At 39.8% G+C, this 14264-nt stretch overlaps 1 protein-coding gene across 1 annotated transcript in view; it reads left to right on the plus strand.

Annotated features, from left to right (window-relative positions):
- Window positions 1-1767: 1767 nt before the first annotated feature.
- MOB3B (MOB kinase activator 3B) overlaps window positions 1768-14264 on the plus strand; it is a 43262-nt gene continuing 30765 nt past the window's right edge. The window contains exon 1 of the mRNA XM_070935509.1: window positions 1768-2248. Coding sequence (XP_070791610.1) covers window positions 1831-2248 — 418 coding nt within the window. The 5' untranslated portion in view covers window positions 1768-1830. The remainder of the gene's footprint in view (window positions 2249-14264) is intronic.

The following is a 14264-nucleotide window of genomic DNA, read 5'->3' on the forward strand; positions in this document are numbered from 1 at the left end:
GCTGGGTATTTATTTTTCCCTTCTTACATTGTTCTCCAGGAGGGGAATACCCAAAGTTTCAAAACATGATTGGAAACTATTGAAGTGAAAAACTGTTCTTCCTCCCTTTAAAGGGGAACCGTTCTTCCTCCCTTTAAAAAAATGTTTCAACAAAGCATATGTCAGCGTTCCGAGTAATGCATCAGCCAAAAGCAGAACTCCGAGGCAGTCACATTCCTCAAAGAACATGTTTATTGGATATATCATATTGGCACAGCTAGTGAAAACCAACTCTAAAAGATCCCACGGTTTTCCCCTAATTAAAAGAGCAAATATTTCCCTCCCCAGATGGTCACCGGTCACATTGTCCAATGAAAGTAGCTGGGAGGCTGCTTGGTCACTCCTCTCCTCCTTCACGTGTCATCTGTTGGGATGACCTTGGTTCCCACAAGAAAACTTTTTGTTTTGACTGGTAGCCGGTCTATCTACTTCCCCCCTCCCTTCCCCCTTCCAAAGTTCATGGCAACTATGAAACCAGAAAAGATGGCTTCGGTCAGGCTCGCTTCAGAGTTGACAGCATAAGTGAAGACTGATTTGGACGGATCTCTTATTAAAGTTTTAGGCTATCCAATTCCAAAATGAATTGAGAAAGCTTGAACCAACAAAAAATAATGCAGGTATTCCTTGACTTACCATCACAATTGTGCCCAAAATTTATGTTGCTGAGCGTGACAGTTGTTAAGTGAGTTTTGCCCGATTTTACAGCCTTTTTTGCCACACTTAAGCAAATCACTGCATTTGTTAAGCGAATCATGCGGTCATTGAGCGAATCTGGCTTACGTCATTAACTTTGCTAGTCAGATGCTGGCTGGAAAGATTAGAAATGGTGATCACATGACCCTGGGACAGTACAACTGTTGCAAATACTTGCCAAGCACCCAAATTTTGATCACGTGACCATGGGGATGCTTCAACGGCCGTAAGTTTGAAAACTGGTCCTACTCCTAAGTCACTTTTTTCAGGGTCCGTGTAACTTCGAACGAATGTTTGTAAGTCAAGGACTACCTGTAACCGTAGATAGAACAAGAACAAGAACCATCAAAGAGTTTGTCACCCTTTCAAGAATTATTGGAGGAGCAGATGGGGCTGAAATAGATAAAGCTGTCTCTTCTTTTTTCACCTTTCTTTTCATGCTTCAATGTGATAAACCACTGAGGACGGGAGTCCATTTCCTCAGGCATTTTGCCATGTTCCTTTTTAAACTCCCCAACTTTCTCTTTCAGAAATTAAGATTAGTAGTAACTGGATGTTGAATGTTTTAACTACTTTACTAACTGAAGATGGAATGGAATAAAAATGTGTCTCTTGTGAAATTTTCAAAGTGCTTATGTTTGCATCAGTGGGAATGTGTTTTTAATGGGGAAAATTAAACATAGGAGCCATTTTCTTACCAACTTAGCATTAAATGGTATTCTCGCTTAACAATATAAATTCTCATAAAACTGTATATTTCGATGTATGCAAGGCAACTTTATTGATAAATAAAATTGTGACTTGTTTAGAACTTTACAATCATGAGTTAATTAATAGCACTTAACTACTTTGGCTTTCAAATAAAGCAAATTCTAATGAATTGTCAGGAGTCATTTTTAGCACTGACCTGTAGTTGTTATTTTTTTCTTCTTTGAATTTTTAGGAATATGACATTATCTAAGAAAACGTCAAACCAGGACACCTAGCGGACTAAGGATTTCTGTTGGAGAAATCTTTTTCCCCCCCTCTGGAAATACATATATAAGAATACCATTGTTCTAGTGCCTCGCTGTTGTTGGAATTTGGCAATTGGAAGACATGTCCATTGCACTCAAGCAAGTTTTTAATAAGGACAAGACGTTCCGTCCCAAACGGAAATTTGAACCTGGGACCCAGAGGTTTGAGCTTCACAAACGAGCACAAGCCTCACTCAATTCTGGAGTGGACCTGAAGGCAGCTGTGCAGTTGCCCACTGGAGAAGATCTAAATGATTGGGTTGCTGTTCACGTAGTTGACTTTTTCAATAGGATCAACCTGATTTATGGAACTATCTGTGAGTTTTGCACAGAGAGAACCTGTCCTATGATGTCAGGTGGGCCTAAGTATGAATACCGGTGGCAGGATGATCTGAAGTACAAGAAACCTACAGCATTACCAGCACCCCAGTATATGAATCTTTTGATGGACTGGATTGAGGTGCAGATCAACAACGAGGACATATTTCCAACTAGTGTAGGTAAGTTCCATGTCTAAGAATCGTACCCTTTCAATAGTTTTCTCCTAAAATCTGTTGATGGTATTTTAAAAATGGAAACATTAACAATAGAAATTCCAGTACTTTTTATTAAAGATTCAATTTTTGTCCGTTGTATAGCATATATCAGTAATGGCAAACCATTAAGACACCAAGTGCCCAGACTGTGCGCGTGTATGCCCAAACTGGATGGTGCGTGTGTACGTGAACATGTGTGCATGCACGAACATGCATGTGGACATGCATGGATATGTGCAGCAGAGGCCCAAAGACCAGCTGGCTGGTGGGAGGCGGAACATCCCAACACCGGCAGCGTGGCAAGAGGTAAGATCTTTTTCTTTCATGAGCTTCTGTTTCGTTGTTTGCAGGGAAACAAGCTCATGAAAGAAACGCCACAGAGATCTGACGGCGCACGTGCCAGCAGAGAGAGCTGTGCGTGCCATCTCTGGCACGCATGCCATAGGTTCACCATCACGGGCATATATGAACAAATGAATTGCAAAGAGACATTGGTTTGTATTTGTTGCAGAGGAAGAGTTCCAGAGTAGCAAAAAAAGGGAAGTAATTAAGTCACCAGTTCTGTCATCAGGACTTGGCCCTTCCATTCTGTCATGTAAAGTGGGTATTGAATGTATATAGTTGAATTTCAGCTTATTCCTGTTATATGTATATTTCTTTATTTCTTCAATTCAGTGACAGAGCAACTGACAGAGCTCAAATATAAAAACAGAATACAAATACAATAATGTAAATAAAGTTTACAAGGAAAATAACAAATCATCAATCCAGAGCACATCACTACATATAGAACATATATATATATCAAACACCTCTAAAATCTACCCTATACTATTAAGTTGGGAGGGGCTGTGCAAATTTTACGTGAAACTCATTCCAGAAGGCAGGCACCGCGACAGAAACATATTGTTGATTTAACATATGTTGATTTATAATGAGACCTGAGAACAATATGGTTTTTCTACATTCTGCTATTTTATTTAGGACCAAATCCAATGGCAACACAGCTGCCATTTTAAAAAGATCCAGATGGTAGGATTGTACATTTTAGAATGTTATTTATAGTATTTATCTGTGGTGCCAGTAATTTTGTTGTTATGTTCTGGCAGTATCTTTGTGGTGGTTGGTTTGTCGGCTTCCTCTTCCAGCAATACAGGTAGTCCTCAACTTCAAACAGTTTGTTTAGTGACCGTTCAAAGTTACAACCTTTGCAGCATCCTCATGATCATGTGATCAAAATTCAGATGCTTGGCAAATGACTCATATTTATGATCACTGCTGTGTCCCAAAGTCACGTGATCACCTTTTGTGACCTTCTGACAAGCAAAGTCAATGGGGAAACCAGATTCACTTAGCAGCTGGGTTACTAACTTATCAACTGCAATGTTTCATTTAACAACTGCAGCAAGAAAGGTCGCAAAATGGGGCAAAATTCATTTAACAAATGTGTCACTTAGCAATGGAAATTCTGGGTTCAATTGTAGGCGTAAGTCAAGGACTATCTATAGTTTTTTGGCATGCATCTTCTCTTACTCTCTGTTTGAGAATAGAAATTAAGCGAAGAAAAACGAATTAATACATGTATCTCTGCCAGTTACTCCTTCCTGGAATTTATACTTTTTTATCTGAGTAATTGCAACAGTTGTGGAGGGACTTCCTTTATTCCTATGTTGATCCAATCAGAAACATGAAATATGAATAGATGGATGGAAGGATGGGTGTTATTTATCAGGGCAACCTGGTCTACCCAAATACGGGATGGAGCATACTGCTTCCACTTTTGCCTTTCAGCCCCAATGCATATAAAAAAATAAAAATAAAAATAAATTTAGTACAGTTCAAAGCAACACATCTAATGTGCATGCCTCCTTTTTTCCTCATGATAACAATCCTCTGTGGTGCGTTGGACTACAAAAGAGTGATTGTCCCAAAGTCACTCAACCATGTTCTGGGGCTCAAGGGAGGGGTAGATCTCCTGCTTTCCACTATACCAGTGATGGCTAATCTTTTTGCCATCGTGTGCCAAAAGCTGGGGGAGTGTGGGATGGTCGCGCGCATATGTGCCCACACCCATAATTCTATGCACCCTGCCCTCCCATGCATGTGTGTGTGACCCCCCCCATGCTCCCCCCACTTTTGGCATGTGATGGCATGGTGGGCCCGGTAGGCCCGTTTTTTGCCCTCCCCAGGGTCCAGAGGCTTTCTAGGAGCCTGGGGAGGGCAAAAACAGCCTTCCCCACCTCCCCGGAGGCCCTCCGGAGGCCGGAAACAGCCTATTTACTAACTTCCGTTGGGCCCAGAAGGTCCAAAAATCAGCTGGCCAGTGTGCGCATGCGCACTGGAGCTGAGCTAGGGCAACGCTTGCGTGCCCACCAATATGGCTCCACGTGCCCCCTGTGGCACACGTGTAATCACGGCACTATACAAACATGCCCTAAATTTATGTTTATTGTAATTTTTTATTATATACGTTGCAAAAGGGTCATAGTGAAGAAGTATCCTATATTTTTAAAGAGTTCTCCAATTATTAGCAGTAGGATGGCTCATATGAAGTCACACATAGCCTACAGCCATGGCAAAACCTTTCAGTGCTGATATTCTACCAGTTATTAGTTGGAATTCAATGATGTTGCATTCTTAATAATGTCCCACCTGTGTTGGATTGGGGAAAATCTCCCCAACCACTCAGAATACTCAAAAAGAGTCCCTCCAAAGATCTGGGCTGTCCAAAAGTATATAAGCTTTAGAGAAAGAGGAGAGATATGGACAAAACTTCCTTCTGCTCCCTGAGCTTGATTATTTCAGATATTTCATTATTTGTGACAATATGTGTGATAATCAGTAGCTGAATTGCAGGGGCAGATGTTAAATCCTCAGCCCACTTCTTGATATTCGGAGAAAGTTTTTGAATGTCGCCATTCAGTCAAAACATTTTCAGAATTCAAAGTTTACAAGGAAAATAACAAATCATCAATCCAGAGCACATCACTACATATAGAACATATATATATATCAAACACCTCTAAAATCTACCCTATACTATTAAGTTGGGAGGGGCTGTGCAAATTTTACGTGAAACTCATTCCAGAAGGCAGGCACCGCGACAGAAACATATTGTTGATTTAACATATGTTGATTTATAATGAGACCTGAGAACAATATGGTTTTTCTACATTCTGCTATTTTATTTAGGACCAAATCCAATGGCAACACAGCTGCCATTTTAAAAAGATCCAGATGGTAGGATTGTACATTTTAGAATGTTATTTATAGTATTTATCTGTGGTGCCAGTAATTTTGTTGTTATGTTCTGGCAGTATCTTTGTGGTGGTTGGTTTGTCGGCTTCCTCTTCCAGCAATACAGGTAGTCCTCAACTTCAAACAGTTTGTTTAGTGACCGTTCAAAGTTACAACCTTTGCAGCATCCTCATGATCATGTGATCAAAATTCAGATGCTTGGCAAATGACTCATATTTATGATCACTGCTGTGTCCCAAAGTCACGTGATCACCTTTTGTGACCTTCTGACAAGCAAAGTCAATGGGGAAACCAGATTCACTTAGCAGCTGGGTTACTAACTTATCAACTGCAATGTTTCATTTAACAACTGCAGCAAGAAAGGTCGCAAAATGGGGCAAAATTCATTTAACAAATGTGTCACTTAGCAATGGAAATTCTGGGTTCAATTGTAGGCGTAAGTCAAGGACTATCTATAGTTTTTTGGCATGCATCTTCTCTTACTCTCTGTTTGAGAATAGAAATTAAGCGAAGAAAAACGAATTAATACATGTATCTCTGCCAGTTACTCCTTCCTGGAATTTATACTTTTTTATCTGAGTAATTGCAACAGTTGTGGAGGGACTTCCTTTATTCCTATGTTGATCCAATCAGAAACATGAAATATGAATAGATGGATGGAAGGATGGGTGTTATTTATCAGGGCAACCTGGTCTACCCAAATACGGGATGGAGCATACTGCTTCCACTTTTGCCTTTCAGCCCCAATGCATATAAAAAAATAAAAATAAAAATAAATTTAGTACAGTTCAAAGCAACACATCTAATGTGCATGCCTCCTTTTTTCCTCATGATAACAATCCTCTGTGGTGCGTTGGACTACAAAAGAGTGATTGTCCCAAAGTCACTCAACCATGTTCTGGGGCTCAAGGGAGGGGTAGATCTCCTGCTTTCCACTATACCAGTGATGGCTAATCTTTTTGCCATCGTGTGCCAAAAGCTGGGGGAGTGTGGGATGGTCGCGCGCATATGTGCCCACACCCATAATTCTATGCACCCTGCCCTCCCATGCATGTGTGTGTGACCCCCCCCATGCTCCCCCCACTTTTGGCATGTGATGGCATGGTGGGCCCGGTAGGCCCGTTTTTTTGCCCTCCCCAGGGTCCAGAGGCTTTCTAGGAGCCTGGGGAGGGCAAAAACAGCCTTCCCCACCTCCCCGGAGGCCCTCCGGAGGCCGGAAACAGCCTATTTACTAACTTCCGTTGGGCCCAGAAGGTCCAAAAATCAGCTGGCCAGTGTGCGCATGCGCACTGGAGCTGAGCTAGGGCAACGCTTGCGTGCCCACCAATATGGCTCCACGTGCCCCCTGTGGCACACGTGTAATCACGGCACTATACAAACATGCCCTAAATTTATGTTTATTGTAATTTTTTATTATATACGTTGCAAAAGGGTCATAGTGAAGAAGTATCCTATATTTTTAAAGAGTTCTCCAATTATTAGCAGTAGGATGGCTCATATGAAGTCACACATAGCCTACAGCCATGGCAAAACCTTTCAGTGCTGATATTCTACCAGTTATTAGTTGGAATTCAATGATGTTGCATTCTTAATAATGTCCCACCTGTGTTGGATTGGGGAAAATCTCCCCAACCACTCAGAATACTCAAAAAGAGTCCCTCCAAAGATCTGGGCTGTCCAAAAGTATATAAGCTTTAGAGAAAGAGGAGAGATATGGACAAAACTTCCTTCTGCTCCCTGAGCTTGATTATTTCAGATATTTCATTATCCAAACTAAATAACATCATCAGTGCTGGTATTGAGTAGGATTCGCTCTCATTTTGCTCCCTACCAGCTCTGATGATGTTACCTAGTTTGGGTAACAAAGTCTGCAAGAAAATAACAAAACTCAGAGAGCACCAAGGACCCCCTCATTCCAACCCTGAGTTACAAATATTCTCCTCTATCAGAATAAAACTCTGATTAGATTAAGCCTAGCTCATGGCATGTGGCAAAAAAGGATGGTGGCAACGTCAATCATTTTTTCTGTTTTTGTGGTGATGGCAGTGATGGTTTTAGGAAAATACATTTGCTTCTGTGAAGACAAAGAGCAGTTCTTTGGACAGCCCACACTTTATCCATCAGACTGTACCTCACAGATGGTTTATATTGCTGGATTTAGGCCTCTATTAGAAGTGAGTCTTAGTTTACACTGCTGTCTAAACTGCTTTATACTGCTTAAATGTTATTTCTAATGGTTATTTGCAGAATTTGTATGTTTTCTGGGTTAATCCTTGTAAATCGTCCTTTAATTTTATGTGCATCCATATAGAGTATTTAGGGAAGGATTTCAAGAAATGCAATTAAGTAGGCCGTTTGTTTAAGAACTAGTTCTTAAAGAGGAAGCAAGTAATTTCTGGAAGAACATGAATACTTTGAGATAAGCAATTTCCCTTTCACATTTTCTCTTGTTTTCCCCTCTCAAGCAACACTGAGATTTATTGTAATACATTACTAGTAGGAACAAGAGGAATGAATGTTGTACTGGTAATTTATACTAAAACCACATTTTGGGGGAGTTATTTTTCCAAAAGAAAACTCAAAACCTCTGTGTGTGGTAGGTTAGAAGATTTCTGTTTTGAATTCTTTGAATTCAAAGATTTGAATTTTGAGTTCCTTGGATTATACAGGAAATATTTGTGACAATATGTGTGATAATCAGTAGCTGAATTGCAGGGGCAGATGTTAAATCCTCAGCCCACTTCTTGATATTCGGAGAAAGTTTTTGAATGTCGCCATTCAGTCAAAACATTTTCAGAATTCAAAGTTTACAAGGAAAATAACAAATCATCAATCCAGAGCACATCACTACATATAGAACATATATATATATCAAACACCTCTAAAATCTACCCTATACTATTAAGTTGGGAGGGGCTGTGCAAATTTTACGTGAAACTCATTCCAGAAGGCAGGCACCGCGACAGAAACATATTGTTGATTTAACATATGTTGATTTATAATGAGACCTGAGAACAATATGGTTTTTCTACATTCTGCTATTTTATTTAGGACCAAATCCAATGGCAACACAGCTGCCATTTTAAAAAGATCCAGATGGTAGGATTGTACATTTTAGAATGTTATTTATAGTATTTATCTGTGGTGCCAGTAATTTTGTTGTTATGTTCTGGCAGTATCTTTGTGGTGGTTGGTTTGTCGGCTTCCTCTTCCAGCAATACAGGTAGTCCTCAACTTCAAACAGTTTGTTTAGTGACCGTTCAAAGTTACAACCTTTGCAGCATCCTCATGATCATGTGATCAAAATTCAGATGCTTGGCAAATGACTCATATTTATGATCACTGCTGTGTCCCAAAGTCACGTGATCACCTTTTGTGACCTTCTGACAAGCAAAGTCAATGGGGAAACCAGATTCACTTAGCAGCTGGGTTACTAACTTATCAACTGCAATGTTTCATTTAACAACTGCAGCAAGAAAGGTCGCAAAATGGGGCAAAATTCATTTAACAAATGTGTCACTTAGCAATGGAAATTCTGGGTTCAATTGTAGGCGTAAGTCAAGGACTATCTATAGTTTTTTGGCATGCATCTTCTCTTACTCTCTGTTTGAGAATAGAAATTAAGCGAAGAAAAACGAATTAATACATGTATCTCTGCCAGTTACTCCTTCCTGGAATTTATACTTTTTTATCTGAGTAATTGCAACAGTTGTGGAGGGACTTCCTTTATTCCTATGTTGATCCAATCAGAAACATGAAATATGAATAGATGGATGGAAGGATGGGTGTTATTTATCAGGGCAACCTGGTCTACCCAAATACGGGATGGAGCATACTGCTTCCACTTTTGCCTTTCAGCCCCAATGCATATAAAAAAATAAAAATAAAAATAAATTTAGTACAGTTCAAAGCAACACATCTAATGTGCATGCCTCCTTTTTTCCTCATGATAACAATCCTCTGTGGTGCGTTGGACTACAAAAGAGTGATTGTCCCAAAGTCACTCAACCATGTTCTGGGGCTCAAGGGAGGGGTAGATCTCCTGCTTTCCACTATACCAGTGATGGCTAATCTTTTTGCCATCGTGTGCCAAAAGCTGGGGGAGTGTGGGATGGTCGCGCGCATATGTGCCCACACCCATAATTCTATGCACCCTGCCCTCCCATGCATGTGTGTGTGACCCCCCCCATGCTCCCCCCACTTTTGGCATGTGATGGCATGGTGGGCCCGGTAGGCCCGTTTTTTTGCCCTCCCCAGGGTCCAGAGGCTTTCTAGGAGCCTGGGGAGGGCAAAAACAGCCTTCCCCACCTCCCCGGAGGCCCTCCGGAGGCCGGAAACAGCCTATTTACTAACTTCCGTTGGGCCCAGAAGGTCCAAAAATCAGCTGGCCAGTGTGCGCATGCGCACTGGAGCTGAGCTAGGGCAACGCTTGCGTGCCCACCAATATGGCTCCACGTGCCCCCTGTGGCACACGTGTAATCACGGCACTATACAAACATGCCCTAAATTTATGTTTATTGTAATTTTTTATTATATACGTTGCAAAAGGGTCATAGTGAAGAAGTATCCTATATTTTTAAAGAGTTCTCCAATTATTAGCAGTAGGATGGCTCATATGAAGTCACACATAGCCTACAGCCATGGCAAAACCTTTCAGTGCTGATATTCTACCAGTTATTAGTTGGAATTCAATGATGTTGCATTCTTAATAATGTCCCACCTGTGTTGGATTGGGGAAAATCTCCCCAACCACTCAGAATACTCAAAAAGAGTCCCTCCAAAGATCTGGGCTGTCCAAAAGTATATAAGCTTTAGAGAAAGAGGAGAGATATGGACAAAACTTCCTTCTGCTCCCTGAGCTTGATTATTTCAGATATTTCATTATCCAAACTAAATAACATCATCAGTGCTGGTATTGAGTAGGATTCGCTCTCATTTTGCTCCCTACCAGCTCTGATGATGTTACCTAGTTTGGGTAACAAAGTCTGCAAGAAAATAACAAAACTCAGAGAGCACCAAGGACCCCCTCATTCCAACCCTGAGTTACAAATATTCTCCTCTATCAGAATAAAACTCTGATTAGATTAAGCCTAGCTCATGGCATGTGGCAAAAAAGGATGGTGGCAACGTCAATCATTTTTTCTGTTTTTGTGGTGATGGCAGTGATGGTTTTAGGAAAATACATTTGCTTCTGTGAAGACAAAGAGCAGTTCTTTGGACAGCCCACACTTTATCCATCAGACTGTACCTCACAGATGGTTTATATTGCTGGATTTAGGCCTCTATTAGAAGTGAGTCTTAGTTTACACTGCTGTCTAAACTGCTTTATACTGCTTAAATGTTATTTCTAATGGTTATTTGCAGAATTTGTATGTTTTCTGGGTTAATCCTTGTAAATCGTCCTTTAATTTTATGTGCATCCATATAGAGTATTTAGGGAAGGATTTCAAGAAATGCAATTAAGTAGGCCGTTTGTTTAAGAACTAGTTCTTAAAGAGGAAGCAAGTAATTTCTGGAAGAACATGAATACTTTGAGATAAGCAATTTCCCTTTCACATTTTCTCTTGTTTTCCCCTCTCAAGCAACACTGAGATTTATTGTAATACATTACTAGTAGGAACAAGAGGAATGAATGTTGTACTGGTAATTTATACTAAAACCACATTTTGGGGGAGTTATTTTTCCAAAAGAAAACTCAAAACCTCTGTGTGTGGTAGGTTAGAAGATTTCTGTTTTGAATTCTTTGAATTCAAAGATTTGAATTTTGAGTTCCTTGGATTATACAGGAAATATTTGTGACAATATGTGTGATAATCAGTAGCTGAATTGCAGGGGCAGATGTTAAATCCTCAGCCCACTTCTTGATATTCGGAGAAAGTTTTTGAATGTCGCCATTCAGTCAAAACATTTTCAGAATTCAAATTTGCTATAGAAATTTTTTCCAACATAGACAAGTTTGGCAGTTTCAAAGTTGTAGGATGGTTGCAGGGAATTCATGGTCTTCTTTCCTACTCTAAATCAGTAGCTAAAAGAACGGAGAAAAAAAAGTAGTAGGAGAAGCTGCAGACAGATAAGAATGACAAGTGTCTCTTGTTTCTTGTACACCGATGAATGATGATGCTACACAGATGACTTCCTGTTGGGATCAAACAGGAAGGACCCAGAAACAGTTTTGAATAGTATAGAGTAGGGGTGTAAAACTCGATTTCATTGAGGGCCGCATCAGGCCCTTGTGTTCAGGGGGCTGGGGGGCATGGCCAGGGTGGGCATGGCCAGCTCAACGTCTGTTTTTAGCTGTGACAGCGTCCTGCAGCCCTTTGTCAGCAAAAACGGAGTTTGGGAGGGCCACACATGCCCCCCACCCCCCGTTAACTCAGTTTTCGCTGGCAGAAGCACTGTGGGCAGGTTCTTTGCTGTTTCTAGGGTGTCCTCACAGACCAGATCTAAGCACCTGTGGGCCTTGAGTTTGACACTTCGTGTAGAGTAAACTGTGCGATCCGGTCATCCCATTAGTCATCTCTGTTGGCCTGCTAGATCCTTCTCATGTGAGTCCCAATATTTAATCTAAGCAAAAACTAGTCAAAACAATAACGTATCGTTACAGTACATCAGATTACATATATTAGATCTGAAAATAATGTGGCTATTATAATATAATAATGAAACAGTTACTGAAGCCAAGAAGAAAATTGTCCAATGGAGTATTGTAGGCAGGAGTATGCCAACAATATTACAAACATGAAGACGCATTTAATGTAGTGGAAGAAAAATATCCAGAAAGAATGTTTTACAGAATGCTAATAGGAGAACATAGTGATGAAGCTATCATCTGAGAGAAGCCTATTCAGGAATTGCCTTGTTTTTAAGCTTCCAACAAAATATTTTATCTGCCTAGCAAAGCATCTAGTTTCTTTGAATGTATTGTTCATGCATCATTAATTGTGTATATCATTTTAAGCAGCCTCTTGTTCTGGTGAGAGATGTTTAAGTTAATCTCAAGCTTTTCAGAGTGGGCCATGATAAAGAAAGCTAGAATTATACAGAGGAAAGTATGTTAATACAAGGATTAGAGCTAAAGTATAGCATTAGAAATCTGTTCTGATTTGTTGGTAAATTCATTAAGGCAGAGTCTCTCTGAATACTTCAAATCTCCTCCATGCTTTCTGCAGTTTGGATCGAATTGTCATGTATGAAATAAGCAACTATTATTGATGTCTCTTTATATAAATCCAAGACCAAGGCAGCTGTTTATCTCTAACAGGGTGAGATTTGGAGGGTGTTTTCCTCTCATTTAAATTTTGCCCCTTTGGGTGCTGCATCAAAGAATCTTAGTTACAGGAATCAGTGTGTGTCTCTTCACATTGTATTAGTTTAATTTGCTTTACACACTTTTTTTGTTTACTTACTTTAGATCTGAGACCAAATTTTGAAAAAAGCATCCATACAAATATGATAAAATAGTAAAACCGTACTGATAAATAAAGAGAAGTACAGGTAGTCCTCAAATTACATCTACAGTTGAGCCCAAAATTGCTAAATGAGACAGTTATTAAGTGAGTTTTGCAATTTTTATGACTTTTTTGTCACAGTTGTTAAGTGAATCACTGCAGTTGTTAAGTTAGTAATGTGGTTGCAAAATGAATCTGGCTTCCCATTGACTTTACATGTCAGAAGATCACAAAAGGTGATCATAGGACCCCACCTATTGCAAAAGTCATAAAAATGAGCCAGTTGCCAAATGTCTGAATTTCTATCATATGACTATTGGGTTGCTGCAATGATCTTAAGTGTGAAAAACAGTCATAAGTCACTATTTGTAGTGCTGTTGTAACTTTGAACAGTCATTAAATGAATGGTTTTAAGTCAAAGACTACCTGTAACTGACTTTGAATATAACCATTTTAATACAGTAAATAGCAACCAGCCAATTCAGGCTGTGACCCTTTTTTAGCTCATTGCCAGTGGTGGGATTCAGCCAGTTCGCACCACTTCGGGAGAACCGGTTGTTAATTTTCTGAACAGTTTGGCAAACTGGTTGTTGGAAGAAATCATTAGGGCAGAGAACTGGTTGTTAAATTATTTGAATCCCACCACTGCCCATTGCAATGGAGCAGAACCTATCTACTTTAATAGACATATTTATGGAAATATCCACTAGTGAAAATAGTGGAAATATCCACTAGTGTTTAATCTTGGACAGAATTACTTTAAATTACACAAGTGTTCAAAATAGTGTGTGGGGGGAGGGAATCCTCAATCTAGTAAACGGAACAGCCCTGCTAAATTCATTATTGAGTTGCGTTGCAGTTTTGTGTTTTACTAAACCTTTTCAACTTGAATTCATGCATGTAATTGAAAAACTAAATGAATATATAGTCTCCAGATGATAAAAATATGAGATCTGATTCCTTATGTTCTGAATTTTAAAATGTTCTACAATCTCAGCCAAAGAGTTTAAATTTCTAAAAACGTTGTGTCCCAAGAGCTAGTCTGCAAATCCTTTCAGAATTAGTGCTATAGGAAGGATTATTGCCACTGCCAGTGCATTAATATGTATGCATTTTTTCTTTTATGTTAAGAGAAGTGCGTGACATTTTACAGATGGAAACAGTAAATCTGATCCATGTTGGGAAGAAGAAAATGCAAAGCTGGATTCATATGTACAGATGGGATTATAGGAAGGAAAGCTAGTTGGGGCTCCCTTCCATTGACATCAGTCAAG

The sequence above is a fragment of the Pituophis catenifer genome, unplaced genomic scaffold (genome assembly GCF_029215685.1).
Source record: "Pituophis catenifer annectens isolate HBS135680 unplaced genomic scaffold, rPitCat1.0.hap2 SCAF_2, whole genome shotgun sequence".
NCBI classification, from domain to species: Eukaryota; Metazoa; Chordata; class Lepidosauria; order Squamata; family Colubridae; genus Pituophis; species Pituophis catenifer.